Here is a 25,483-nt window from a genome sequence, read left to right as displayed (position 1 = left end):
CGTTTTACTTTCATAAGTATAATAATTTCAATATAATTTTTTTAATATAGGGATCGAAATATTAAGAACATCTAACTACGTGGGATAATTTGTAATTTACTTGCCTACTTCACCCATACCATCTCTTTTACTCCCCGTAGTAGCTATCATCTGAATCATTAGTGCCTGATGACGATTAATTCCGACCATCGTAGTGGATTGCTGCAGCCATTTTTCGGGTACGTCACGTGTATCTCAAACCTTTCTATTATTGTTTTAGCTTGTTTTTATTTTTTCCTAATATGACTTGAGCATCGGGGCCCTCTATGTTTTCTCTAACATTCTTTCTCGTCCTAACCACTCGAAATTCTCATTGTGGCAACACAGACAAGTACCCGATTTGTTTTACCTGCTCGAGTCAGGTTTGCTTTACAAAATCCTCAAGAGGGAGTGACCTTCTGATCTGTCGTTTTTCTTGCGCTCAGATGTTGAGGGAAATGTTCCTATTAGATATAGGAAGCAACAAATAAAACTATATGTGAATGATCTTAATATTTGGAGAGACATAAATACTACATTATAATTCGTGGGAGCAAATTTGTTAAATTCGAGCTTTTTTTTTTTTTCTTCTTTTCTCATCAGCTAGTGTATCTATTCGTGTATAAGTTGCCATCGAAAGATCTATTAATTCCAAATGCAACGGATCAAAATAAGAAAAGAAAGGTTGATATGGATTTTGTTTATGTTAGGCTATGTCTGTTGGTTTCAGATTAGTGGTCACTTGGCTCCGACAGAAAGAGACGTTTCCTCGAGTGTGGCACTCGATGTTTCCATCAACCGGTGGTGGAAGTCCACGTGGTGCAAGAGAATCCCAATGATTAGTGGAATATGGCCAGTCGTCAACAAGGGGTGCGTACCACGTAGCAATCCTCCTCCCGTGGGGGCCTCGCCACCGTATAAATGTACAGCGACACAACCGGCATCTCCATGCGAGAGGCTGCAGTAAAGCAATACTACTACTACTACTACCATTGGTAAGGTAAGGAAGCAAGACGAGAGTAAAGCTTCTGCGGCTGGGGAATGCAGAGAGCTGCACACATGGAGAGAGAGAGAGAGAGAGCAGTGTGTTCTACTTCTTTCGTTGATCCCAGGCTTCGCCGACGGAGTAGAATCCGGACGCGGCGAAGGAAGGGATGGCGGGGGAGGCGTCGTCGGGATCATTGGAGGGGGGCTCGCCGTGGCGGGCCATGAGGTTCTTCTCCCCCTCCGTCTCTCGGTACTTGTTGAGGTAGGCCTTGAGGGGGCCGACGTAGCTGTCGAAGCCGAGCGTGGTCATGGCCCATAGGAGGTCGTCGCCGTTGATGGTCTTCCGCTTCTCGCGCTGGCACTTGTCGGAGGCCTCCCCGGTGATGAAACTGATGAACTCCGACACGCACTCCTGCACCGTCTCCTTGGCCTCCTTGGAGATCTTGGCGTTGGCCGGCAGCGACCGCTTCATGATGCGGCTCACGTTGGCGACGGGCAGGAAGCGATCTTGCTCTTTGGGGGACGAGTCCGAGGCGTGCCCCGACTCGTCGTCCGACACCAGCTGGTGGTGGCTGCCGCCGGTGCCCAAGTGGTGACGGCTCCTCCTCCCCTTCATGGATGCCCTAGTGTGAAGAGTAGAAAGGCCCTTGAGGAAGGCTTTGGGTTGGGGGGAGTTCGTCTTTAAAGCCGAGAAAGGAGGGGGGGAATGTCGAAGAGGTGGGACGGCTGTTTGACGCGGACATAAAGCCAACACGGCAAAGGTTCTTGTTGAGATGGGTAAACCATACGCAACGAAGAAAGAGAGAGAGAGCGACCAGCTCCAAAACACAGTGTGGACATATGCTGATGCTTCTAACTGTTGCATCCTTTGACATCCTTCTTATGTATACTGTTGTGTTTGCATAATTTGGTGTGTACACAGTAAAAGTCAATGGAGAATACACACAAAAAAAAAAGAAGAGCAATCAATTGAAGTAGAAGATAATTTCATTTTGCTTGCTACAAAACTCTACGAAGATAATAAATAACTCTGATCTGATCTGGTTAATGCTTAAAATTTCATCCAACTATAATACTAACGTATCTAAGTTTTCTGGCATGCCTTGTGTATATTTATTTGTCATCAATAAATCAAACAAAAAATCTACCCCTTCCACCGGGTATCTTCTTTTAGAATGACAAGAGAAAGAAAAGGGATTCTGATTCTTCCCATCACATCTCATCACATGACAAAAAATATATGAAAGAATAAGGGTGGCGGTCGGTACAAGCCTATCAACACTTGCAAATTTTATATAGTTAGCTGGTCTTTAAATTAACTAACTACTTCCTAAGAATAAGCTAGAATCTGTCAGTAGGCTTATGACAATTGTCACCTTCTAAGCCTGCCTGCTTTGAGCGTATCTAAAACCCATCGAGAAGCTTCCCCTCTTATTAAAGGAGAATTAATGATTTAGGTAATTCAAAAAAGAAGGTAGGTAGTTCCTTCGAGAATGAATCATATATATGTCACTAGTTTTCAAGTCTGAAACACGACACAAAGGTCAAACTAAAAGACTTTAAACAAGTTCAATCTATTTGTTCGAGAAAGAAATGTTGAAGAGAATCGAGCAGAGACAATGACATGCGACCAAATGGAAGACATCAATAGGGCAGGACAAAAGTTAGATTCCATGCCTGGACCATGACAATGTGACGGTCGATACCCACTTCCAAACTCGAGGCACCACAGCAATAATTGGACGAAAGCCCTCCTAAGAAGAAGGAGATTAATTACAATTCAAACGGATCACAAACACCAGTCAAAATTCTCAACCATCAATCACAACTTAAGAGAAAGAATCAGTCGGTATTCATATACTAAGGCAACTTTTGAGAGACTTGACCTTTTTATGTCATCTGAAATTTTGAGGCTTCAGCTGATCCACTAGAAGCAGGCTGGTGTTTATCGGCCACGTCAGTGTGAGATCCAACCTGCAAATACTTGCCACCCAAATTCTAACATGTAAAGCTTTAACATCAACGAATCATATAATGTGTAAAAGGGATAATTAATGAAGACATTCTCAAATTCTGCCATATCAGTTGAAATTATCATGATTCAATTATCAAGCTAGACCAATCGGTAACAGCCATTTGATTAAGAGATGGTAGAAATAAATTAAGCATTTGTTAACAAGAATGTAAATGGGGACATTTTTGTCCCCTTGCCAAATGACAAGTTTCTTTTGGCTTCCCTAACCAACAATAATACAATTTTCTGTCTACCAACTGTATGCTAAGTTGATTTCGGAACATAACGTTTCGACGGATGGAAACTAAGCAAAATCCCAACTAAGATCCTTGACATATAGTGCATCTTCACTTAGAACACTAAGTTTTCATGAGTAACGCAAAAAATTTGACAAAATAACATATACAACAAGGCCTCTGACAGTCTGAAGCAGGTTCTTCCAATTTTGTGTTGCTTGGTGAAGTCTGACAGTTGAGCTCACCATTGCAGAGACCGAAGACTGAATCTACCTCAGAAAATGAGCTTTTCCATAGTACCTGTTTATATATGATACCTGCATATTACCACCAGTGTCAACGACCTATCTATTATCAGAAGAGACAAAAGATGCTAAGATTGTCCATTATGCAGAAACAACAAATTTAATCGTAGTAGAGATCATTTCAGCAATACGGAGCATCAATTAATTTATAAAAAAAAATACATATATTATTCTATAGCAGAAATAACCAAAACAAGATCATTACATAAACTAGTCTCATAGGCAGACTAGCACTAGACAAGTAGATCTGAAGTAGAGACATACCTTTACTTTGCTAATGTCAGGTATGTCTGATGTTTGATCAGGGTAAAACTTGTACAACTTCATATTCTCAAAAGCAGATCTTGTCTCCGGATCCATATCTTCTATATTTTTTTTCCTGGCTTCCTTTGCCTGCACAGATATAAACCCAGGATATAGAATAACGATTACCATGTGACTGAATCAGAAAATATAGCATTCTTTTATCATATACCAGTCGCTGAGATTTCCTCCTTTCTCTAACTTGCTCCTTCACAAACTCCTGGAATAAAAATGGCAAAATTTTACTCAATGAAATATGATAACGACCGTCCCACAAGCAGGACAATGGCAAACCAAATACCCAGGAAGTGGTAAAAGTGCAATTGAGTCAATTGGTCATGAGCAAAAAAGAACAGTGCTTCTTGATATATTACCTTAAACTCATCTTTCTTATCTTCTGGTAATGTTTCCTCTGAAATGAGTTCACCAGTAAATTCCTGAAAATTGCAAACTGGATGTATAAGTGGAAAGCAGATGCAATACTAATTGCACAATATGAACCAACTAAAAGGAAAAATATGTAATTCTGGATTTTGAACTATTATGATTTCCTTTGCCTCAAGGCAGTCAAGAATATCCAAATCAAACTAGAAAGACCAGACAGATGTATACCTCAAGATCATCCATCTCCCAATCAAAATCACAGACGATCTGTAAAATAGAAAAAATAAATTTACAGAAAAAAACACAATGATGCTGACGGAGTCATTAATGCAAAGTAAACCATTGATTTTTCTGATAAATTCTTTCACGAAAATAACCCATAGACCAAAAACATTAGTCCTAAATATGGGTCCTTAGTAGAGGTATGCATAAGATTCTTAAGTTTTGAAGCATACTCTTCTTATAGATTTCTAAGCAAACATTATAAATGTGAATGCATTCACGCATATAGACAATATATTCCTTTTATACATGTAACACAAATCTGCAAGAAAATTAAGAATATTATATGATACACAAATGCCAAGTCTTAAGTATTTGACTGCTCTTCATTTAACTATAAGCATCAACCTATATGGCAATCAATGGAGGGAAAAAATGCACGTAGCTTACTCCCAAATAATTAGGACATAACAACTTGTTGTTTTTCTTGTACCAAGTATAAAAGAATAGCAACCGGAAAAAAGTTCTTAGATAAGAAACAACACTCAACTAAATTTGTGAAAGCATGGTGCAGTACAATTGTGAAACTTGGCTCAAACACATCAGATCAACCTGATCTCACCAGGTCACAACATGTTTAAAATGACATTGGATCCAAGGGCTGGGTTCGATTAAAGGGCCCATGAAACATTGGCAGGTTGGGTCAGGTTTAAGTTGAGGACCCTTAACTCGTTGGGCCACGATGGCCAACCGGCCCAACCTCTCGACTCATGTTTTGGTGTAGAGCCCATGGCTGATTCCTGTCTGAGTGAATCCCTTATCACTTGGGGACAGGATGTTCTCCTCACATTTATGAGCCCATGGCAGATTCCTGTCTGAGTGAATCCCTTATCACTTGGGGACAGGAAGTTCTCCTCACATTTATGCACTCAACCCTCCAATTCCCCAGATTGCAAGCATGTGTGCCCAGCATCCAGTCTGCAAATTGCAGACTAAGATCTAGAGTAACTTAATCTAAGATACGTGGGACTAAGGTCAGTAAATAATTATCAAGGGATGTTATTACAAAAAACTAATGAAAAATGCAAAAGATCAAGGTCATATTCTACTATTCAAAGTACATTTTTTTTCAGAATTAATGGCAATCTTTTACTGATAGTGACTAGTCACAGAAAAACATAAATTTAGAAATTTCTAGTAATAGCTTACCGGAGGTTCTAAAGGAAACATTATGTTAACAACTGTATCATCCTCATCTTCATCAGCTTTTAGTGGCTGAAGGTCTGGAGATCAAGTAAAAAATCTAATAAACTCTCATTAGGAAAAATAGGGAATATGAAATTCATATAAATCATAAAGTTCATGATATCTTGAAGCTAAGATTATCACTAAATGTTCTGAACAAAAAAACAAAAATAATATCATAAACCAAAGGAAAGCCTATGTCAATAATATTTAAAATATAAGGACAAATAAGTCAGACAAAGTATCTATACAAGTTCAGAGGCCTTGAAATCCAAGTCACAAAAAGTTTTAGCATATTGTCAAAGATTGCACAAGTAGAACATGACAGAAGACATGTACTACCAGGCTAACATATGACAGTTTGACACACATATATCATATATACATTTAGAAGGTGAAAAGTTAAGGTATAAGATAGCATGATATTAACTACTAAATTTCATGCATAAGATTAAGTTAATCACAAAAAACTGTAAAGTTCTAGTTCTCTGGGGCTGTCTGTATGGATTTTTTTTTATTGCCATTAAGCACTCTTGATGACACCATTGATAGTCAAAATAAGATTAATCAAATCTAACTTTATTGTTTCCACTAAGTTCTTGATCTCCTCACATCATCCTATTATCTCATGTCGTTTCAACGGTGCAACAATAGATCTCCATGAACATGCCTATACTACCTTAAAAGGTTTATCCCTCATTTCTTCCTCAATTAAAACTACCTCTACTTGTTCCCAAATGTAATACTATATGCCATTAACTTATAGAGAGCTAAGCAGTTTTATTACTTTTTTAAAAGCTTTCATTACCTTAGTTATATTGCAGTACAAAACATGCATTAACATAGATTGAAGAAAACAATGAAATTTTTATTCTTGACAATGATTGCTTATTGTGTTTTGTGCTTATGATGACTCAGCTTATGGACTTTGAGATAGATAACAATAATGCCTAAACATACTTTGAAAGGTTTGCCGTACCGACTGTACCGCCCGGTACGGGCGGTATGTACCGGTCCGACAGGCCAGCGGTACGCGGACCGTCCCATACCGTACCGAGTACTGTAGCAGTGTACAGTACTATAACAGTGTACAGTCCGGTACACCTGGGTGTACCGATCGGTATACCGTACCGTACCGGTACCGAGCCCGGGTCGAAACGCCGGTACGGTACAGTACGACGAACCTTGCTTTGAATTATATTTCTAATGTAAGAAATAAGGAGTAAAAATACTTTTCTACTTGTCACTATAAGAAGAATGCTAAAAACCAACATTAAGAAATGAGCTATAGCAGTGTACAAATATAAATTGAATAACAACGAACTTCAAGACTTCAATATAATCCTAAAAGTAGAAAGCAATCAACAAAAGGCTAGAGAAAGACAAACAAGACTTACAAGGAAGACAATAGTCATATTGTTTGACACGCTCAATTTTTAGAAGTTTTAACGCAGATCTGCAAAATGAAATCTGACTTAATATATATTGTTAACAACACCACGATTGTCTATAAGAGCAGAGCATTTACAACAGATAAGAGGACATCAAAAGCAGAATTAAGTAAACATCCATTGTGAATTAGCAAAGGGAACTGGTTTTAGAAGTGAAAGTCTCAGCACGCTCAGGTCAACTGGCTGGACTGAAACATGACACCCATTGATAAAAAACCAGGGCAACATCTAAATTAACTAATTAAAAAGTCATGGCAAGTTTATATTCAATTTACTAAGGGTTTTTAGATTCAGTCCAGCAAGATTTTGTTTCTATCGACATCATTGAAAGTTAATAGATTATATTTCCAATGCATCCTCTTCCAAAAAGACTTGAATGATGTACCCTATGCAGAGTATTCAACTAAATTTTCGTTCTCTCAATACTTTAAAAATAAACATGGAGATCATAGACAAAATGCAAGTCCTTGTACAAATAGAGAATGAAGATGCAAAGAATAAACAAGGGGGAAAAAACCAAAAGAATATACATTGTACAATGGAATCTAGAACAGTATTCATTTCCAACAACAAAAACAAAGTATTTTTTCATTTTTCTCACATATGGATGGTAATGCCTTTCTTTCTCTTCTTCTTTCCTTGGATGGTTCCAAGGAGAACACAGGCCTGCAGTTGCATGAGCATAGACTCTCACCAAGAAGGTAGAAATTCAAATCACCAACTAGGCAATCCCTCTCTTGCCTAATCTGCTGTGCCTAGGATTTAGGTACATTTAAAATCGACACTAACTTGATTACAGGTCGTATAAGTCACATTGTTAGTGGAGCCTTTTCAGTTATGAGATGTCAGCTATAGCTGACCAAGTATTGACAACCAAAAGATCCAACTCAGGGCTTGTTGTCCAACATACAACATCATAACAATTTCAATTTACAAGATTGAAAAGACATAAAATAGTGGAAAATAGCCAATGATTAACATTTTAAACATCTTAAAAAGAATGCAACACTTGCTCCAAATATACAAATGCCTCAACAAGTTCCTCATCCAATAAGATAATAAAAAAACACAAGATAATGCCTGGTAGAACAAGATAATGCTATAGTTTGAAAGCAAAAGACCATTAACATCAAGGCAAATTCACAAAAGAGAGGACATTTCTGCAGTCTACGTCTTTAAAAACTTCTTAAGGAGCCAAATATACTATCATCTAAGGTAGAATGTGATAAAATCCTTAAGGTCAAGGAAGATAGTAAAGACTACATTATTCATTTTTATCCTAGACTGTTACAAGTGATAGATACAACACAATAAAATAACTATAAAGTCGATGCTTAAAAAGCGTAAGCGGCACCCTTTGTAAAGCATATCCACCAAAAGTGCAAGCACTTTTGAGAAAAAGAAATGAACAAAAAACTTAAAAAGAATGTTATAGCCATGACGACACATACAAGTTTAATTGTCACATTAATTCATCATTTGCAACTGAAGCAAAGGAAATCCCTCCCCAATCCGTGCTTGCATTTTAATTGCACAGGATTTTCCCCATGTATACATATAAAAAGCACCCTAAGAATCAAGTATAAGAATTTAACCTATATGGAGAATAGTGAAAAATAGATGTCAACCAAGCTTATATTTGAAGACGTTAATTTAAAAGATTGACCCTGAAGATGTAATACCCAGCATGTCATTACCTAATCAAGGAACAAAGTCACCTTTGTATTACTGTGCTTACTAAATTACTACAATGCCAGCCATTCAATAAAGTGGGCAGCAGAGCCTTGAACCAGTTATAGCATTGTCTATCAATGCATACACGTTGCAGAAACACGAATTCCAGATTATCATCTCAATTTACAGAAAGCATGATGAAAATCCTAAACCGAAAAAAAATTAAATGGCAGAACTACCTTCTCTGTGTGCAGCCAATTGTAAATATTTGAGTCTTCAGCCTATCAACTTGACTTTGACTGCAAAGAGAGAGCCAAAGAGAATCTCAAATATTGACTCACATTAGATGCTAAATATGAAGCAGCATGAAAAATAATTAATGCCAAATACACAAATGAAACATACCGATCTTCAAGTGGAATGTATGGAACCCATGCCATTTTCATTGCCTTCATGGGTATTATGTCTTCTTTTTCCCTTTGGACAGATTTTACACCAATTTTATCAGATGGTGGAATTGGAGAAACCACCTATACAAGAAAATAAAAGAAAATTAACTGACTAAATAAATGACTTCCCGGACAAACATAATTTATAATCAAAACTATAAAGAATATTTAAAATGCCAAAGTCATAAATGAACAGAAACAAAGGCTGATCTCATAATAGAATGTGTGCTGATCCCATAAATGACAGAAACAAAGTCATATGTGATACAATGCTTAGAATGTGCAGAAAGAAAGTTCAGTGCATAAGATACCATTAAAGATGCTCAGTAGCATGAACCAATTATATAAAGAACAATATATGGTCGAGCAACAATTCAAAGATCACCCAATCTAGATAATGATCAAAATCAACCAACCTCTAAACAGAATTTTCCATGGTGGGACAATTTCATGTCAAAAATCATTAATCCCAATTGATCCAAAATAATCCCAACTAATCCCACAATTTCCAACCAAATTTGGTGATGAATTGACAAAAGCAACTGACATAAATAAAAATATTAAACAAGTCAATAATGCCCAATTGCTTGTCTTTGTCCATCGAGCCCTACATTTTCAGACTGTCCTACATAACCCATATTATTGCAATCATTCTCTAGCAGTCATGACATAGTTCTTTTTCTAATTGTAAGCACGATCCAAAAAATCACACAGACTTGTGCATGTTTTCTTTATAGAACAAATTGGATGCAGGTTGATAATCACTAAAGATTGCCATGTTTAACTGGAAAAACGTCAAGGCATTGGTAACCCATGTCACAAACATAATTCGCATATACAGCAGCTAGTATTTTTTTTTTTCAAAAAAAAAGGAAGCCAAGTTACTCCATTTTTCCCCATGACCAAAAGTTCAAAAGTTTCACTTCTCTCTCTCTCTCACTCAATAAAACAGTTCTGATCTACCTTGAAACTAGAAGATATCTAGAGGTGGTGATGCTCATCAGCATCTATTTATGCTTCTTGAGTTACATCCTCGACCTCTCAGGGAAACAAGTCAATCAAAGAAACCAACAAAGCCATCACTTTGAACCCATAAAACAAAATTTAAATATAAATTCTTTGTTATTGGAAAATTATGCAGTCTCTTCCCTCTCACTCACTCGTTCTCTTGTTTGGAATGACTAAATACCACGTCTCACTCATTACAGCTTCTGACAGAAATTTCATATCACCTACAATTCACCCTTTTCATCAACAATGACATTGAATCAACCATGCACAGTCAACCTAAACTTAAATGGCTCTTTGGTTTGAACTTGGATTGGATCATATCAAGCACATTAGGCGCTGCTGGATAGCCAAAGATAAGCTTAAAGGGAAGTATTAGACCAAAGGTATAATATATATTAAGCAATGACCCAGTGATGACAGACAAATTGCAATAAGACCGAATGAACCTAGATACTATAAACATGTCCTAGTGCATTAATTATGTAGAGAAGACACTTGGATTCATGCAACAGATGCAAACAATTTGGAATGGAAGTATGCATATTCGATGTACAGATTTTCACCTCTTTGTAGTATAAAATTAAGTAGATAGATAAATAGATAGATACATTTCACAGCATATGTTTGCAATGTATTTCAAGTACTAACTCATGTGGCACAAAAGGTGGAAGAAAAGGCGATATCAAAGTATTAATCATTAGATAGCAAGAATACTATCCAAAACAACTTACAGCCACAACAACAGGGATAAGCACAACTTTCTCTTCACCATTTACAGCCAACATTTGAGCTGCAAAACCGAAGAAAAAACAAGTACATCAATCAAATGGAAAGGATTGATATGTCATAACATACACATCTATGACATGATGGAAGCAAATGAATAACTGTTAAATGGAAGAAGCAAAAAACTACAGGCACAAAAAATGACTACGAAAATTTAGGGTACAGTGTTTGCTGAGTGAACAAACTGTTGTTTTGGGGAGGATTTTCCTTAACTATATGGAACAATATATTTATGCAGGAGCTTCAAATGAATCAAATGAGAGAAAAAGGAAAATACACAGAACCTAACACAACCTAATAATGCTCACATAAAGAAACCAAACAACTTACCTTCAGTGCTGCCAAATATGTAAACTGTCTTCCCATGCAGCTCACCTCCCTCCTCAACCGCATTCTTTGCACCACAAAGGATACATGAATCACCATTAATTCACTATTTTTCAGTGGGTGAAAATAAAAAAAGACAATCACATACCTCTAAATTGGAAAAGCTCCAATTTATCTCACCAATTTTATCCATGTTATCCCACTGTCATGAGCAAACATAACCAAGACCTCAGGAGCCAAGATCTCATACAACAGAAGTGCTAAATCAAAAAACACTATAGAAAATGATGTACGTTTTCACAACAATGTTTATCTCGTGAGCATATGAGTCCAATGAGTTGAACAGTGAAGTCTTGTAGCATAACTTAAAATCATATTTAAACTCCTAATACAAGCAATTAAAACAAACCTCAGTCCCAACTGGGAAAGCCGCTTGCCAAAGATCTTCCTGCATAAAGAAAGAACAATTAATGTCACGCTAAAGTCACACAAGATCTACTAATAAGCTAGTAAGGAAATAAATGAAATTACAATTAAATCGTAATTTTCAAACACAAAGGAGAAAAATATCAACAAGTGTATAAGAAATTAATATTCAGTTTGACGGTGTGCGTTGATTACTGAAACAATTTCTATCAATCTAACCAACAAAAAGAGAACTGACCAGAACAAAGAAAACGTAAAAGTTTGATAATAAGAATTAAAAAAACGAGCACCAATGAACACCAAATCAACAACATTTCATAACTGACACAAAATCCCGAAATAATGCGTCAAGGGAAACAGAGAAAACAAAAGGGCGGGGAATCGAACCATGTTCCGTTTCTCAGGGAAGTACTCGGGCTCCGGCTTGGGCTTCGCCGCCTTGACCCGCTTCCCTCTGGCGGCGCCCTTGTTCGACTCCTTCTGGAGCTCCTCCGGCGACTTGCTACCGCCGCTGGTGCTGGCCTCTTCCTCCCTTGCGACGGCTGCCGAAGCCTTCCTCTTCTTCGACGCCATGGTCCTCCCCATCTACGATCACGGGAGTTAGGGCTTGGATCAAGATTAGGGCTCGAAGGGAAGGCGAAGTCAGGGATCTGAGAGCGTCGGGAGAACGCGGCCTCAACCCAAATTTGAAGGGGGGAATAGACGAGGGGCGTAAACAGCTGACGGTGTCATTTATAGGGTTGGTGTCCGAAAGGGGTGAAGGACGGGTCTGTGAGGGAATCTCAGCCGTACGATCTCCATCCCGGTGCTGATCCTGACCGTTTGTTCTGTCGAGGTGTCAAAAGCAGTGGGCCACTCCTAATAAGATCTTGAAAGTTCTAGCTCGGACCGGGCGCGGGCGCATGACCGGTCCGACCGAACCCGTTTGGTTGAGCCACATCCGGTCTGGAGCGCCACGCATAAGTGTGGGTTAAAATTAAACACACCAATAATTAGTGATGGACTCAATCATGTCATCAATTCATATTTGAATGGGTGTCATCACATGTCTTTTGGTTTTATGTGGTATATCTCTCACTACACGTTGCATTGTTGGTCAGAAGTTTCAAATTATGTTACTATATCATATCACATTTGAGGGAATTGCATTTTGTAGTATTTTGATGCATGTGAGGATGATGGTGAAATAGAAGCATGACGACGTAATTTACATCGAAATATTTCCTTTGAACATTCATAAAATTATGAAAATTTCCGAACCTAGCGATAAGCACCGATGTCTAATTCAATGAATCTGAAATCAACTCTTTCAAATTTCATTAAGATAATAATGATACAGAGCAAGATTAGAAATATAATTGATGGATATTTTTTTTTATTTTTTAAAATTTAAAATTCATAATTAGTAATTTACCATGCGAGTATAATGTCTTTCCTAATAGGTGTATCTTAATCCGGAAATTCTTTTTCAATCATTAAGATCATTTTCTATGTTAAATAAGCAAATATGAAATAATATAAATGTTATATATGTATATAATGACGTCATCCCTTCTCTCCTTTCTAAGTAAAACAAATTCTTTGTTGATTTTGTTAACACAGTAAGTCTTTCACTATTTCTTTAAATTAAGTTAAAAAATCTATCTTTTTTGTTTTTTCTCCTAAACAAGGCTCTTGTTTTTTATTTTTGCACTTCTATTTTTTATAATCTTAAAAATATATTTCCTTCTGTTTCTCGCTAACATCGCTTGCTCCTTCTGCCCATCGTAGGTTCATCCTTTCTCATTGCACCCCTTATCTCCATGTGTATTTTTTCTCGTAGGTGGGCCTCCACCCTTTTTTATTATGCTTATCACCTCTGCTCAAGCCAGAGACAATCGTTGCCGTTCAAGGGAGTAGGGTGACCTATGATAGGGTCGATGACAATAAAGGAAGGATCGATCCCATTATCAAGGTTAATAACATTCCCACTTACAAAGATGTCATATGAACAAGGAATTGAAACGTATACCTAAACTAGAAACTTTCTTGAGTGCAGAACAAGTTGAATACTTGGAGAAGTGGTAAAACTTTTCTAAAAGCAGAAGAAAGTTAAGTGATAAAAGATGCTCTGTGCCATGTTAGGTGATAAAACATACCGTCAAGGAATTCCAGCGCATGTCAATTGGGATGTCAAAAGCCAAACTGGGGTGGGGGCAGGCTCACAACACAACAACCCATCTTTTGTCTGCAGTTACCCCTTTTGTACACATTGTAAATGAGGGGAATGTGGTGACTTAACCGCCTCATTTTACTTGTGCTCGGTGAGTCATTCCGTCGACAATCACACATGCATCGAGTGAGTGGAATCTGACCAAAATGAACAACACAGATAGATGATATCAACTCAAATGGAGAGCTTCAAAAAACCGGTGAGGGCCCTAAGCGGCATTTTCATACCACTGTAAAACTCTCTGAAAATTCTATTCTGTTCTGAAATAAAAAAAATTGAAGTTTTCGCTTTGAATCAAATTATTTTTGACTTTTAAATTTCTCTAAATAAATGTTTATGGAAAGATGGTTATATTCTACATAATCATAAAAAAAAGGGTAGGATGTGATACCCAAAGGTAGGATTTTGACTTTCACAAAGGTATGAAGGGATAGGTGAAATAAGATGAAACTTTCATTTGCAGATCAAATGAAAGCTTTGTTCAAAGGAGACCATCACACATTGCCATGAACACACACATCTACAGATGTCATGCTCAATGCCTTGGAACTTTGATCATCAAAACTTGTATGTTACCGTTATCCTTACACAACAAGGATAAAAGTTCAATTTAGATAGATGGGTTAACATAAAAAGCTTGCCTGGTCTTTCCACAAATTTATATCTGATCCGTGTCCAGATTTTCTCGGCAAGCTAGATCAATGTTTTCACATACTGCTCCAGATTGGTATCGAAGAGTTCAGACCTATAAAATTGAAGAGAAACCAAGTCTATGTTAACAAAGAGAAACCAACAAGCTGTGTATATTCAAATGGAAACTTGTCAGAGTGCATTCTGAGAAATCGAATAATTCTATATTAACAAAGAGAAACCGACAAGCTGCATATATTTAAATGGAAATGTGTCAGAGGAGATTCTGACAACTAGAATAATGATCCTGAATGAAGATGTGAAAGCCTGAAAGTTAAAGTTTACTTTGAAAGTATAAATTCAGTGTATTTATTCACAACGATACTGATAATTGCCTCTGAGCACCCATCTATGGTGCATCTACCTATCTGCATGATATTGTTGGACAACACAATAGGAGAAATTGATAGCTTGTCTCGTGCTCAGTTGCATCAGTGTTTGCAATGAGACAGAAAAAGAAATTTTAGATTGATCCTGCATAACATGTTCTGTATATTGCATCATGTAGAAAGAGGCCTGATTCATGGAACAAAGTTAGCATTTTAAAGGAGGTTTGTACAATTTGACCTAATGATGATAAAGCTCATGAAATCATATGTCAATATTAAACAGGCCTGCATGTTATTATGATGGTAAATGCCTGTATCAACATTAGCATATATGTTTCGATGGTTCAAAAATAGGAAACAGCACATGAACTTGAAAATTATGCAGTACACTGTGGCTAGTGAATTCTTAAGTTTTAGGAGGCAAGTTGAGAGAAAATTTCCACTAAAGCATGTAGACGCACGCATTTGCGATGGAGAAGAACAACTACAGAGATAATTGTTAACATAGTGAGGTCTGGATCAGCTTATAACATCTTTCACCATTTGTTTGTTGTACACATTTGAGGTCTGAGTCACTTACCATACAAATATGTAAACAAATAATTTTAGAATTCTCAACACTAGTGTTTCAGATGGAAGAACTAAATTTTGGCTAAAGCTATCACTGTATGTAATCACATGTTGGTAATGGCAAGGATCATCCTAGTATAAGTGCCAGTTTATAACATCTTTCACCAAAGGATTTTTGTACCGTATCGGAGTTTCGATCATAGCTCGATACGGTACGGTATGAGCGTACCAAGCGGTACATTTCGACGTACCGCTCTATATATATATATATATATAATAATAATAATAATAATAATAATAATAAGTTAAAAAATAAATAAAAAAGGCGACGTCGCCTCGTTTCTTCTCCCCACGCGGGGAGAAGAAACCGAGGAGAAGAATTGGTATATATATATATAATAAAAAAGGTTAAGAAATAATAAAAAATGGGCGATGTTGCCTCGTTTCTTCTCCCCACGCAGGGAGAAGAAACCGAGGAGAAGAGGTTTCTTCTCCCCGCTCTTCTCCCCGTGCGGGGAGAAGAAACCGAGTGTTCTCCCTGTGAAGCCTCGGCGATGTCACCGAGGCTTCTTCTCCTTACACGGATGAGAAGTCGTCGACGACGCTGAGGCCTTGCCGCCTCAAACGAGGAGGAGGTGACATCTCATCTGCGACGTCTGACGAGGGAGGGCGACGACAGATTAGGATCATCGAGGGAGAGTGACGCGGGATCTTCAGGTTCTCCCTTTTCTTTTCACTCGGCTAATACCGCTCAGTAGTGGGTGGCAACGGTCGAAATCGACCATTACCAACTGATTTCGAGCAGTAACGAGGCGGAAACAACCCCAATCGATGGTACCGCCCGATACGGGCGGTATCATTTGAAATTAAAAGCCTTTCTTTCACCATTTCTTTGTCATACTATCGCAGACAAATATGTATAAAGGGTGTTTGATGTAATGTTTATACATATCCGTGTCTTTTTGGTTTTATTCATGCTTTGCACAATATGTAGAGGGCTTGTAATATGTTTGACAGTCCTATTTTGATTAGCTTTTATGGCAGTCTTAGTTCTATAAATGCAAGTTATATGCAGTCGTTGTGCAAAGGCAAAACTGCCAAAAAATAGGTCATCCAGGCAATCATTTTTAAGGGTTTTCTAGCTTCATAAGATGGTGCGGAGTATCAGCCGGCACAACACCCTAGAGCTACCTGGGTGGCACATGGCTGGATGGGCCTTTGTGGTAGTGTCTAGGACTGGTTTGCTGCCTAGTTGCACAGCAATGTTTTGTGGGCACTTGTGAGGACCTGCCGTGGCGGACCATTTTGAACCCTTTGTCGTACGACCATTTAGAGCTTTGTAAAGTCTATGTTTGTAATTTGCATTACCTATCAAGTGTTTGCTAAAATATCTGCTTATAGGATCTTGAGTTGAACGCTTCTATTAACCCGTCTTCTCTTTTGCAAGTTCTTAAGGGATCATAAGAGATTTCGGGAAGGCTGATCCTTTGTGGATGGACATGCAAAGGTGCCGCATAACCTAGGCAAAACTAGCTAGCTCCATGACAATCGATATCAGAATAGGACAAGCACACTTAAGAAAAATTGGCATAACATAAGGGACACAACAGGGCTGTGTTGAGGGCAGCCAACACACGTGACCATTAAGGGGTATGAGCGTAGAGACATAGGAAAAAGAGTTGCTTAAAGAAGTGGACATCCGAGAATGAGATACAAGGCAATGGCCAACCCTTTGTGCAAGAGGCACCACGAGGACAAGCGAGTTGGGAAGAACGCGTAGCGCACAAAAGTTGAGATGGCTAAGTCCAAGCTATGGCTTGACATTGGCAACCAAACTTGACGATGCTTAAGGCACGTACGGGCACTTGGCAAAGATTGAGACTGTGTAAGGAGGGATGAGTTGCTCGATAACTGAAAGAGTTGTGAAAAGCTCATAGAGGTGAGGAGAATTGCTAACTCGAAGAATTCGATACTCGTACAAGGACTTGTATGCAGACAATGAACTATCTGTGGCAATCCCAAGGCGATTGAAACTCAATACCATGGAGCATAAAAACTTTCTTTTCGGCATAGGAAGGATACGTCTATAGGAGGGAAGCATGCAGTAGGTTCAATATGTTGCTAGGCCTTAAGGGGCATGGTGAGGGCTGTATTGGCGGAGAGTTGTAGTCTAGCAAGTGTGTTCACGATGGCGGAATAGTGCATAATTTGTTCAACAAGACAGAGTAGTTCAAGGGGATGGTGGTCTTCAAAACTTTCAGAGGAAAGGATGAAAAAGAGAAAGTTGCTTCAATGAGATAAATACTTAGGCGAGATAAGTCTTGGTTCTTTAGAGGGAGAATCATGTGCAACAAATTGCACATGCTGAGGGGGTACATTAAGATGACAACTCCATAAACCTTAATAGATCGAGTAAGCGATAAGGAGTCATTACATGATCTCGCATGAGGTAAGGCGTTGGTGGACGCATTATGAGATTAAGTGGGGGAGTAACCCTGGGCCACACCAAACAAAGGCGCATTTAAAGCCGATGTGGTGATATGACTCAACGAAGGGTTGACCCATGGAATGGTGGCACGAAGACCACAATCAACTTAATGCAAACTAAGGAGCGGAGCAACTTGGGTGGCACTTGATGAAGTGCCCAAGCCGCATAAAAGGAGTCAAGATGGAATACAGAATATGAAGCGGAAGCGTAAAGCTTTTCCTTGGACAAAGGTCGAAGACATGAACTCTTGTAGAGGCAAGAGCAAGAGCACGTTATTCCATAGGTCCTTCATTCTGATGGAGCAGACTCATCTTGCATGATACCAAAGTCGAAGGGAGCTTTGAGACATATGTATCTTATCTCGACGAAGCAATTGACGAAGGGACGAAGACAACTCAACTTGCGGAGGCAAAGTTAGGGTCAAAAGGCCTTGGCATAAGATAAGAGAACGCGGAGGTGGGTATTGTTGAAGGAAGCTGTGCGTAGCAGAGATTGTGTTGGGGACAAGGGCGCACTAATTTCAACAAAGTTAGTGGACTTTGAGAACTACTGAGCAACGGACTGTCCTAGAATTGTGCTTCGTCCGTTTATGACCCGAGAATGAGTCGATGACGGCCGATTGTCAAAGTAGCGAACACAATCGGAGGTGACAAAAGCCTTGCAATATGCTGACAGAGGCCACACATGGAGAAATCGCAGTCTAAGTTCATCCCAAAAAGATCATAATGCAATAAAGATGTCACTAAGAGGCAATATGGTGCAGTAGATCGTGATAGAACAATTCAAGGCACACGGGGGAAGCCCACAAGGGACTTGATCATACGGAGGTATGATTGAGAGCTACTAGGAGCTTTACTTCAATGAGCAACACGACAAAAAAGATTATGGATTTAAGGAGTGAATGTTATGGTACCTTAGAGGTGGGTCTTCCGTGCGTGCATTGAATTTTGTATCGGATGAAAGACTTGGTCATCAGCATATGGGGGCTATATGCCACCGAGGGGGATTCTGAGTGTAAGTACCAATGAGTCCCATGGGGGAAACTTGATCATACAAAGGTATGATCGAAGCGACTAGAGAGTTGGATTACTCCATAGCTCATATTTGCTTGAGGGAGCTCGACAAGTCAAAAGACAAGGCTGAGTGAGAGAACATTACTACTGAGGACGCAAAGAATAATAGATCGGCATGAGCCCTACAACATGATGGTGGAGGCCATGCATGGGAGTTATAGTTTGTCTTCCTATCAATCAAGGGGAACTGCTCGGAGAACACATTGGTGTTGAAGTAGGTGGTCGAAAGGGGCGAAGAAGTGATGACGAATCCAAAGGGACTTAGCTACCTAAAACCATGCATCGGTTAGGATGGAGGTGGACTCGGAGAAGTGTCGTAGTGCCGTAGAGGCGAATATACCAATCGTGAAGAAAGGGAAGTGCCATAGAGACGGATCTACCAATCGTGAAGAAAGGGACGCAGATGTGAGGCAATGAAAGTAAGGCCATGGGCATGGTAGTGCCATCGAACTATAAAGGCGGGACTTTCGTGGATTTATTAATCCCTTTCTCTCATGCAGGGAGAGTGCATAGTCATGAAAGGGGACTAAGGAGGTGGAGAACATAGAGACAAACTCCAAGTACCGAGACAAGGCTGAAGGGTAGAGGCTAGGGAACTTCGTAAGATCGGTGTCGACAGGCTTCTCATGAAGATAGTCGAAAGTGGGGGGACTTCGGGTTGATACAAAAGTGCTTGACCAAGGAATGAAGTAGGTAGTACACGATGCTATACCTTTTCTATTCAAAGGAGTAGATGGCGAAAATGATTGAGAAGATGGTACAATCCCAGAGGCGACTAAAATTATCAGAGACTTGCTCCAAGTCGGGGTGAAATTTTGCTTTTTTTGGGAAAAACTTTTTGCATTTCAAAAGTTTAATGGCAATGAGGAGGCGAATCGCAGTAACTAACTCAACGTAAGGAATGCAAACACTTCGGGTGCTTCAAAAGTGTGAGCAAAGAGCTAATGAAGGCTAGAAACTAGCTTGATTCATAAAGAACAACCCTCGAGGAGGCGGGTGAACTCAAATAACATTTGCCTTCTTAATTCTTAAGAGAATGGGCGAAACCGAGTATCCTAGTTCTCTTATTTATCCAGTAGAGGAGCTCTGCACATGTTCAAAGATCGTTTGAAGAAAATTAGTAGAAGACAACAGTTGTCAAACTCTCACCATTGGTGATCAGTTCTACTGAGAGTAGATTGTCCGTTTCATTTTTTAATAAAATACCAATCGAAAACGAAAGTGATGCGAACTTACTTGGAACTAACAACTAAGTAGAAGAGGAATCGATGGAAAACTTTTACAGAGGAAAGACCTCAAAATCTTCAAAGTCTGCGAGGCAATCCTCGTTAAAGCTCCAGTAGGCATCTACCCAATTCAAGCAGCGTGAGACGTTTGAGAGACTAACACATAAGAAATGTATTTTTCTTTAACTAAGGGATCCACATGAACCAACAAAGATCAACACAACTTGACCGACTCCACATTAGTGTTAGAGTCTTGGCAAGTTGAAGCAGCATTGGCAAACTAAAGTTCGACTACTCAACATCGACAAAGAACAGTTGGGAGCCAAGAGGCACATTGTAACTGGGGCAGAAGATTAAATATTCAACAAAGGCGAGTAGATATAGCATCCATAAAGGTTTTGATGAGGAAGTCGAATGAATAAGTGAGGACGAATGTCATGGACAAATCTGTACAAAGGGTATTCGATGTAATGTTTATGTATGTCCGTGGTCTTTCAATTTTGTTCATGCTTTACACAACGTGAAGAGGGTTTGTAGTAAACTTGACAACCCCATTTTAGTTGGCTTTTATGGTAGTCTTAGTTCTATAAACACATGTTATGTGCAGTTATCGTGCAAAGACAAAATTGTTCAAAAATAAGATATCCAAACAGTCATTTTGAGGTTTTCTAGCTCCGCAGAGTGGTGCGAAGTGTCAACTAAGGCAACACCTTGGAGCTACCTGATGGCATATAGCTGGATGAGCTTTTAGAATAGTGTCTAGGATTAGTTTGTTGTTTTGTTCCGCAACAATGTTAAGGGGGCACTTGTGAGGACTTTTGGTCACGGTCGATAATTTTGGACTTTTTGTCGCATGACCGTTCATAGCTTGTGAAATTTATTTTGTAAATTGCATTGCTTATCAAGTATTTGCTGAAATATTTGCGTATAGGATCCCAATTGAAACGCTTCCTCTAACCCGACTTCTCTCTTGCAGGTCTTTAAGAGACCATAAGAGGTTCTAGGGGAGTTGACTCTTTGCAGATGGACACATAAGGGTACAATACGACTTAGGTAAAACCAACTAAGTTTGTGACAATACACATTTAGGGTCTTAGCCACTTTCCATACAAATTTGAAAACAAGTAATTTTAGAATTCTCAACATTAATGATTCAGTGCATATTAAAGGCTAATAACTGCACATCCAGACTTGATTTAGACATAGGATTTTCCTTCCCTGTCATTAACAGATTTAGGAACTATTTTCAGTAGTAGGTCTTATATAAATTTAAAAAAAATCTTAAATAATTAAATTCTGTGCAGAAAGCAACCATCCTTTCAAAGTTTTACTATAAGCATATATGAATTAACTTGAGCCTAACTCAAGTGGAAAGCTCTGGAATGGGGAATCAAGCGTGCACTTGACGGTAGGTGCAGAAATATGGGTGAGCATGAATGAATATTAATTTTTGCTGATGTCGCAGAAGGTGTCACTCAATGAAAAAGGCACTGAGCATGTTCTAGGACATAAAGAAACTATTTCAGGGAATATACATTAGCATCAAGTAAAATCAAACATTTGTGCAATTTGATGGTAAAAAAATGAAAACATGTAATTATGCATTAATATTAATTTTAACAGATCCAACCCCATTAAGAGACATTTCCAGTTTCAGAAACTACATATTGCAGCTATTTATACATTGAAAAAGTAGTGGTCTCATAATGCAAGTGGAGGAGTCATACTTGATTGGAGTCCCTGGAACATAGAGAGGATTCTTTACAACATATTCCACATAAAGGCTGTATATTTGCTTCAGAGACTCTCGATGGTCGCTGGTCTTTGGATGTGTGATTAAGATAAGCTACATAAAGAAAAAGGTAAATGCTAGTTGTTTGCCTCACCGGTGATGCTATAGTAAAAGAAGCTTTAAAGAGTAAAATGTACAGTCATGATCTTCCAGTAAGAAAAATACTTCTCTAGTCAAACATGACTGTTCAATCATGGTTCCTCAGAGAAAGTTTAGCATATAATAGATCACCATCCACTGTCTAAGATAGATACATGACTCATGAAGCCAGGACAAAGAGGCACAACTAGTGTTTCTGCTATATGGACAATGATGGTGATGAAGCCAGTATAATGATGCAAAACCAGTTGTCCCTACTACGCACACAATAGTGATTACATTATTAAACAGAAAGATGAGTACACTGAAGATCAGCATACACTTTTACTCTACTGTACCAAAACGAACAACACTAATCTAGAGGCTGCATCAATACCGTACCTATGGTGGATTCTGACTTGTTTTGGTATTCAGTTCCTCACACAGCTAAATAAACACAATTACTTTCAGAGAAGGAAAAGAAATCTGTATGTTGATTTAATGAGTTGGAACCATGAAAGGATTATGGCATTCAGCCAGAACTTAAACCACATTTTTAAATAGCCAATTCCATGAAAATGGACATTAACATCTACACATGCTAAAAGCATGTTTGAATATGTTCTCAATATGAAACTGTAATAATTAGCTTGGCACCTTAAAATAAATATTAAATCAAGGTTTGTCATTTTGGATACTGGACCCGTTTCAAAGATTTGCCAGGTTGGTACTTACCGGTCTATACTGGTATACTGACACACTATATGCTAGGGCGTGCTGATAGGGACTCGGGCAATCAGCATCTTAGTCGCCAACTGTACCGGTCCATACCGCCCGTACCGACTCAGGCGGTACAACAAACCTAATTTAAATTCAGTCTCTAGCAGCTTTTCTAAGAGTTATAATGTGGAGTAGTGATGCTAGACAGTTGTAGATCAACTTTACCACTCTGAGCGTTGGTTACTGATTTAGTAGAATACCAACTTATCTCATGCAAAAGGAAAAAAAGTTTCAAGCCTAACTATCATTGCTTTGTATTTAGCTGAACAATTTCCAAGATAACCACAAACCCATCTTATTTTGTAATTCTGCCCATTCATTTTCGGCATAATCATATGTATGCAGCAAGAGATTTGCAAATTAAGTACAAGGCAGCAAATTCATGCAAAAGGAAAATTCAAGCTCAATTCAATAAGAATGAAGCATCACCAAATAAGTACTTCCATTGCTTGTGAAGATTGTTTGAAGAAAAAAGTTCAAAAACAGAAAAAACCTACAGCCAGATAGAAGAGTTGTGCTTGGTGATTGACCACAATTTATATGGTGAATTTCTTTGTTCCAAACCAAATTTCTTAAAAATGTAAAATCATTTTAAAATTCTGTCCATACTAAACCTAAGTAACCTATTGGTCTAATAACTTGTATGAAGCAAGCTTGGTCACATGGCTTAATGTGGATAACAAAGTTACTATTAGTAGACCACAAGCTCGGTCTACATCATCTTTTCCATTGTTCCTGTTGTTCTATATGGCAGCCTATGATGTCTGATGTGTCATGGATTTTACCAAAAACCTCTTAGTGGAAGCATTTGAATGCTATTACTCTTTTAAAAACAAGTCAACCAAAAGCTTGGTTTAAATGAGGAAATCTTTAGAACTTAGTTGAGGTTGGTTAGTTACAAATCACTATTGTTTGTTAGACTTGTGAGAAATAGGTCTTACTCCAACACAAGATGATGAAATCTCAACATCGTGTGAACCACTCAAATACACTCAGGATGTTCGGTTGCTAATGGGAAGAAATAATAATTAGATAGCACAGAATTAATGCATGGGTAACAAAAACATCAATTCGTGTGTTGAAGGAAAACTTAAACGTATTAAGCCACTTAATAACCCTCTTTAACTAGAAACTTGCAGTTGCAAACAATCCTACTTAAAAGAAATTCCAAAAATAAAATAGGATTCTGAACTACGAATTGTAATTAGTTAATCTCCTTCAATCTACACCTAAAATAGTATTCATGCCCATCAATTCTGCTCTAAACAAGGTTCTAACATCATTAGAAAGAATCACACGAGGAATAATATAAAGAATTACTCAGATACAACAAGAGTAAGAAACCAACTAAAATATCTGCTAGTTTGATTCAGTTGAGCCAAGGACCAGTCCACTTAAAAATCTAATCTGAGATGCTCTAAATCTTACATGAAATCAACCAAAATTAGGAACAATTCAAACACAAATACAAACAATGCCTACAAGTCTAAATATCCAAAATAAGGAAAGACAAAGGAAGAATTCGACTAACCTTTATCCCAGACGGGCTTTCCATGAAACTCAGTTTATAGGTATTGGTCCTAAAACTATAAAAGGAGCAACCTTGGCCCGGTAACAGCGGCACCCCGAGATTGCCTTTATCCACGCTGCCAAAAGTAAGGGATTCACTGCTCCGCTCGAGCACAGGATATCAAAGGGGGCCGAAATTAGGCACGTACCTGGTGGGATCCATCTTGGCGGTGAAGGAGCGCAGGGAGAAGAGGAGGCCGAACATGAGCTTCTGGTCCTGGTTGGCGTCGAGAGTGCGCAGAGGGCGGTGCCACTCGCGGTAGAGGAGGCAGACGCCACCCCGGTTGAAGATGTAGAGCATGTGGGCGTTGTTCCCGGCGAGCCCCGTCGCCGTACCGGGCGGCGCCGCAGGGGAGGGGCTGATCTCCGCCGCCGACGAGCCGCTGAAGAACTGCATCGCCTACGATCCCCGACGCCGCGCTCGTTCTCCTGCCCTTCCTGGATCTGCGCAGCCGGTGGTCAGCAAAGGCGAGTGGATGATAGATCCACTGGCAGGGATATAAACGGAGTGGATTCGGATCGGATCGTCTATTCGTCTCCGATCTGACTGCCAATCGAATAGTTGGATCAGTCAGATCGGAACCACGATCAATGTCCCGATCCGGTTCGACTGGAACAGAGTGAATCACGTGCGTACCTGGATGGAGGGCGTCGTCGGGAGCGGCGTCCCTGGCACAGCCTGACGTCGGAGAAGAAGTGGTCTTGGCGAAGTGGCACTCTGGTCCTTCGTCGCCGCCGGAGATGACAACGGCCCGGGGCTTTCGGAGAAGGAGATGATTGAAGGAGGGCGAGGCGGAGTCACCTGCGTCGGCCGAATAGCACGTGCGGGAGACGCTTA

General features: G+C 39.1%; 3 protein-coding genes across 9 annotated transcripts; all 3 read right to left on the bottom strand.

Moving 5' to 3' along the window:
• Positions 1 to 982: 982 nt before the first annotated feature.
• LOC135675703 (nuclear transcription factor Y subunit B-3-like) lies at positions 983 to 1,621 on the bottom strand. Its single transcript, XM_065186120.1, has one exon. The coding sequence runs from the start codon at positions 1,619 to 1,621 to the stop codon at positions 1,109 to 1,111; it is 513 nt and encodes a 170-aa protein (XP_065042192.1). The 3' UTR covers positions 983 to 1,108.
• Positions 983 to 12,551, bottom strand: LOC135675702 (protein HEAT INTOLERANT 4-like). 5 transcript variants are annotated; one of them, XR_010513969.1, is made up of 16 exons: positions 12,226 to 12,551; positions 11,822 to 11,860; positions 11,561 to 11,614; positions 11,416 to 11,479; positions 11,031 to 11,089; positions 9,245 to 9,369; positions 9,079 to 9,138; positions 7,112 to 7,170; positions 5,679 to 5,752; positions 4,476 to 4,514; positions 4,238 to 4,300; positions 4,036 to 4,083; positions 3,825 to 3,953; positions 3,501 to 3,572; positions 2,892 to 2,988; positions 983 to 2,759 (listed from the first exon to the last, which is right to left on the bottom strand). XR_010513969.1 is itself a non-coding variant. In XM_065186119.1 (15 exons), exons 1-14 carry the CDS (start codon positions 12,421 to 12,423, stop codon positions 3,525 to 3,527), a joined length of 1,059 nt encoding a protein of 352 aa, XP_065042191.1. In that variant the 5' UTR covers positions 12,424 to 12,551; the 3' UTR covers positions 983 to 2,988; positions 3,501 to 3,524. The 5 variants fall into 5 exon arrangements, 3 of the variants coding, with proteins under 3 accessions (XP_065042191.1, XP_065042190.1, XP_065042189.1); XR_010513968.1 differs by having other exon boundaries at positions 2,892 to 2,979; XM_065186119.1 differs by having other exon boundaries at positions 983 to 2,988.
• A 1,205-nt stretch (positions 12,552 to 13,756) lies between these two features.
• On the bottom strand, positions 13,757 to 25,483 carry LOC135675701 (uncharacterized). 3 transcript variants are annotated; one of them, XR_010513966.1, is made up of 6 exons: positions 25,283 to 25,482; positions 24,795 to 25,089; positions 24,608 to 24,722; positions 22,154 to 22,272; positions 14,692 to 14,795; positions 13,757 to 14,187 (listed from the first exon to the last, which is right to left on the bottom strand). XR_010513966.1 is itself a non-coding variant. In XM_065186115.1 (5 exons), exons 2-5 carry the CDS (start codon positions 25,040 to 25,042, stop codon positions 14,744 to 14,746), a joined length of 534 nt encoding a protein of 177 aa, XP_065042187.1. In that variant the 5' UTR covers positions 25,043 to 25,192; positions 25,283 to 25,483; the 3' UTR covers positions 14,580 to 14,743. The 3 variants fall into 3 exon arrangements, 2 of the variants coding, with proteins under 2 accessions (XP_065042187.1, XP_065042186.1); XM_065186115.1 differs by lacking the exon at positions 13,757 to 14,187 and having other exon boundaries at positions 14,580 to 14,795; positions 24,795 to 25,192; positions 25,283 to 25,483; XM_065186114.1 differs by lacking the exon at positions 13,757 to 14,187 and having other exon boundaries at positions 14,580 to 14,795.

The sequence above is a fragment of the Musa acuminata genome, chromosome BXJ1-6 (assembly GCF_036884655.1).
Source record: "Musa acuminata AAA Group cultivar baxijiao chromosome BXJ1-6, Cavendish_Baxijiao_AAA, whole genome shotgun sequence".
In the NCBI taxonomy this organism is placed as follows: domain Eukaryota; kingdom Viridiplantae; phylum Streptophyta; class Magnoliopsida; order Zingiberales; family Musaceae; genus Musa; species Musa acuminata.
Note: the sequence above shows the minus strand (reverse complement) of the source record. Positions and strands in the feature narration are given on the sequence as shown.

Excerpts from the sequence above, each read along its gene's own strand:
- LOC135675701 (XM_065186115.1), bottom strand. The coding sequence starts at position 25,042 with ATGCAGTTCTTCAGCGGCTCGTCGGCGGCGGAGATCAGCCCCTCCCCT. Across the intron at positions 24,723-24,794 it reads GCCAAGATGGATCCCACCAG|CGTGGATAAAGGCAATCTCG; the intron begins GTACGTGCCTAA and ends TACTTTTGGCAG. Across the intron at positions 22,273-24,607 it reads AAAGCCCGTCTGGGATAAAG|CTTATCTTAATCACACATCC; the intron begins GTTAGTCGAATT and ends TTCTTTATGTAG.
- LOC135675702 (XM_065186119.1), bottom strand. The coding sequence starts at position 12,423 with ATGGGGAGGACCATGGCGTCGAAGAAGAGGAAGGCTTCGGCAGCCGTC. Across the intron at positions 11,480-11,560 it reads GGAGCTTTTCCAATTTAGAG|AATGCGGTTGAGGAGGGAGG; the intron begins GTATGTGATTGT and ends TGTGGTGCAAAG. Across the intron at positions 3,573-3,824 it reads CTGACATTAGCAAAGTAAAG|GTATCATATATAAACAGGTA; the intron begins GTATGTCTCTAC and ends GGTAATATGCAG.
- LOC135675703 (XM_065186120.1), bottom strand. The coding sequence starts at position 1,621 with ATGAAGGGGAGGAGGAGCCGTCACCACTTGGGCACCGGCGGCAGCCAC.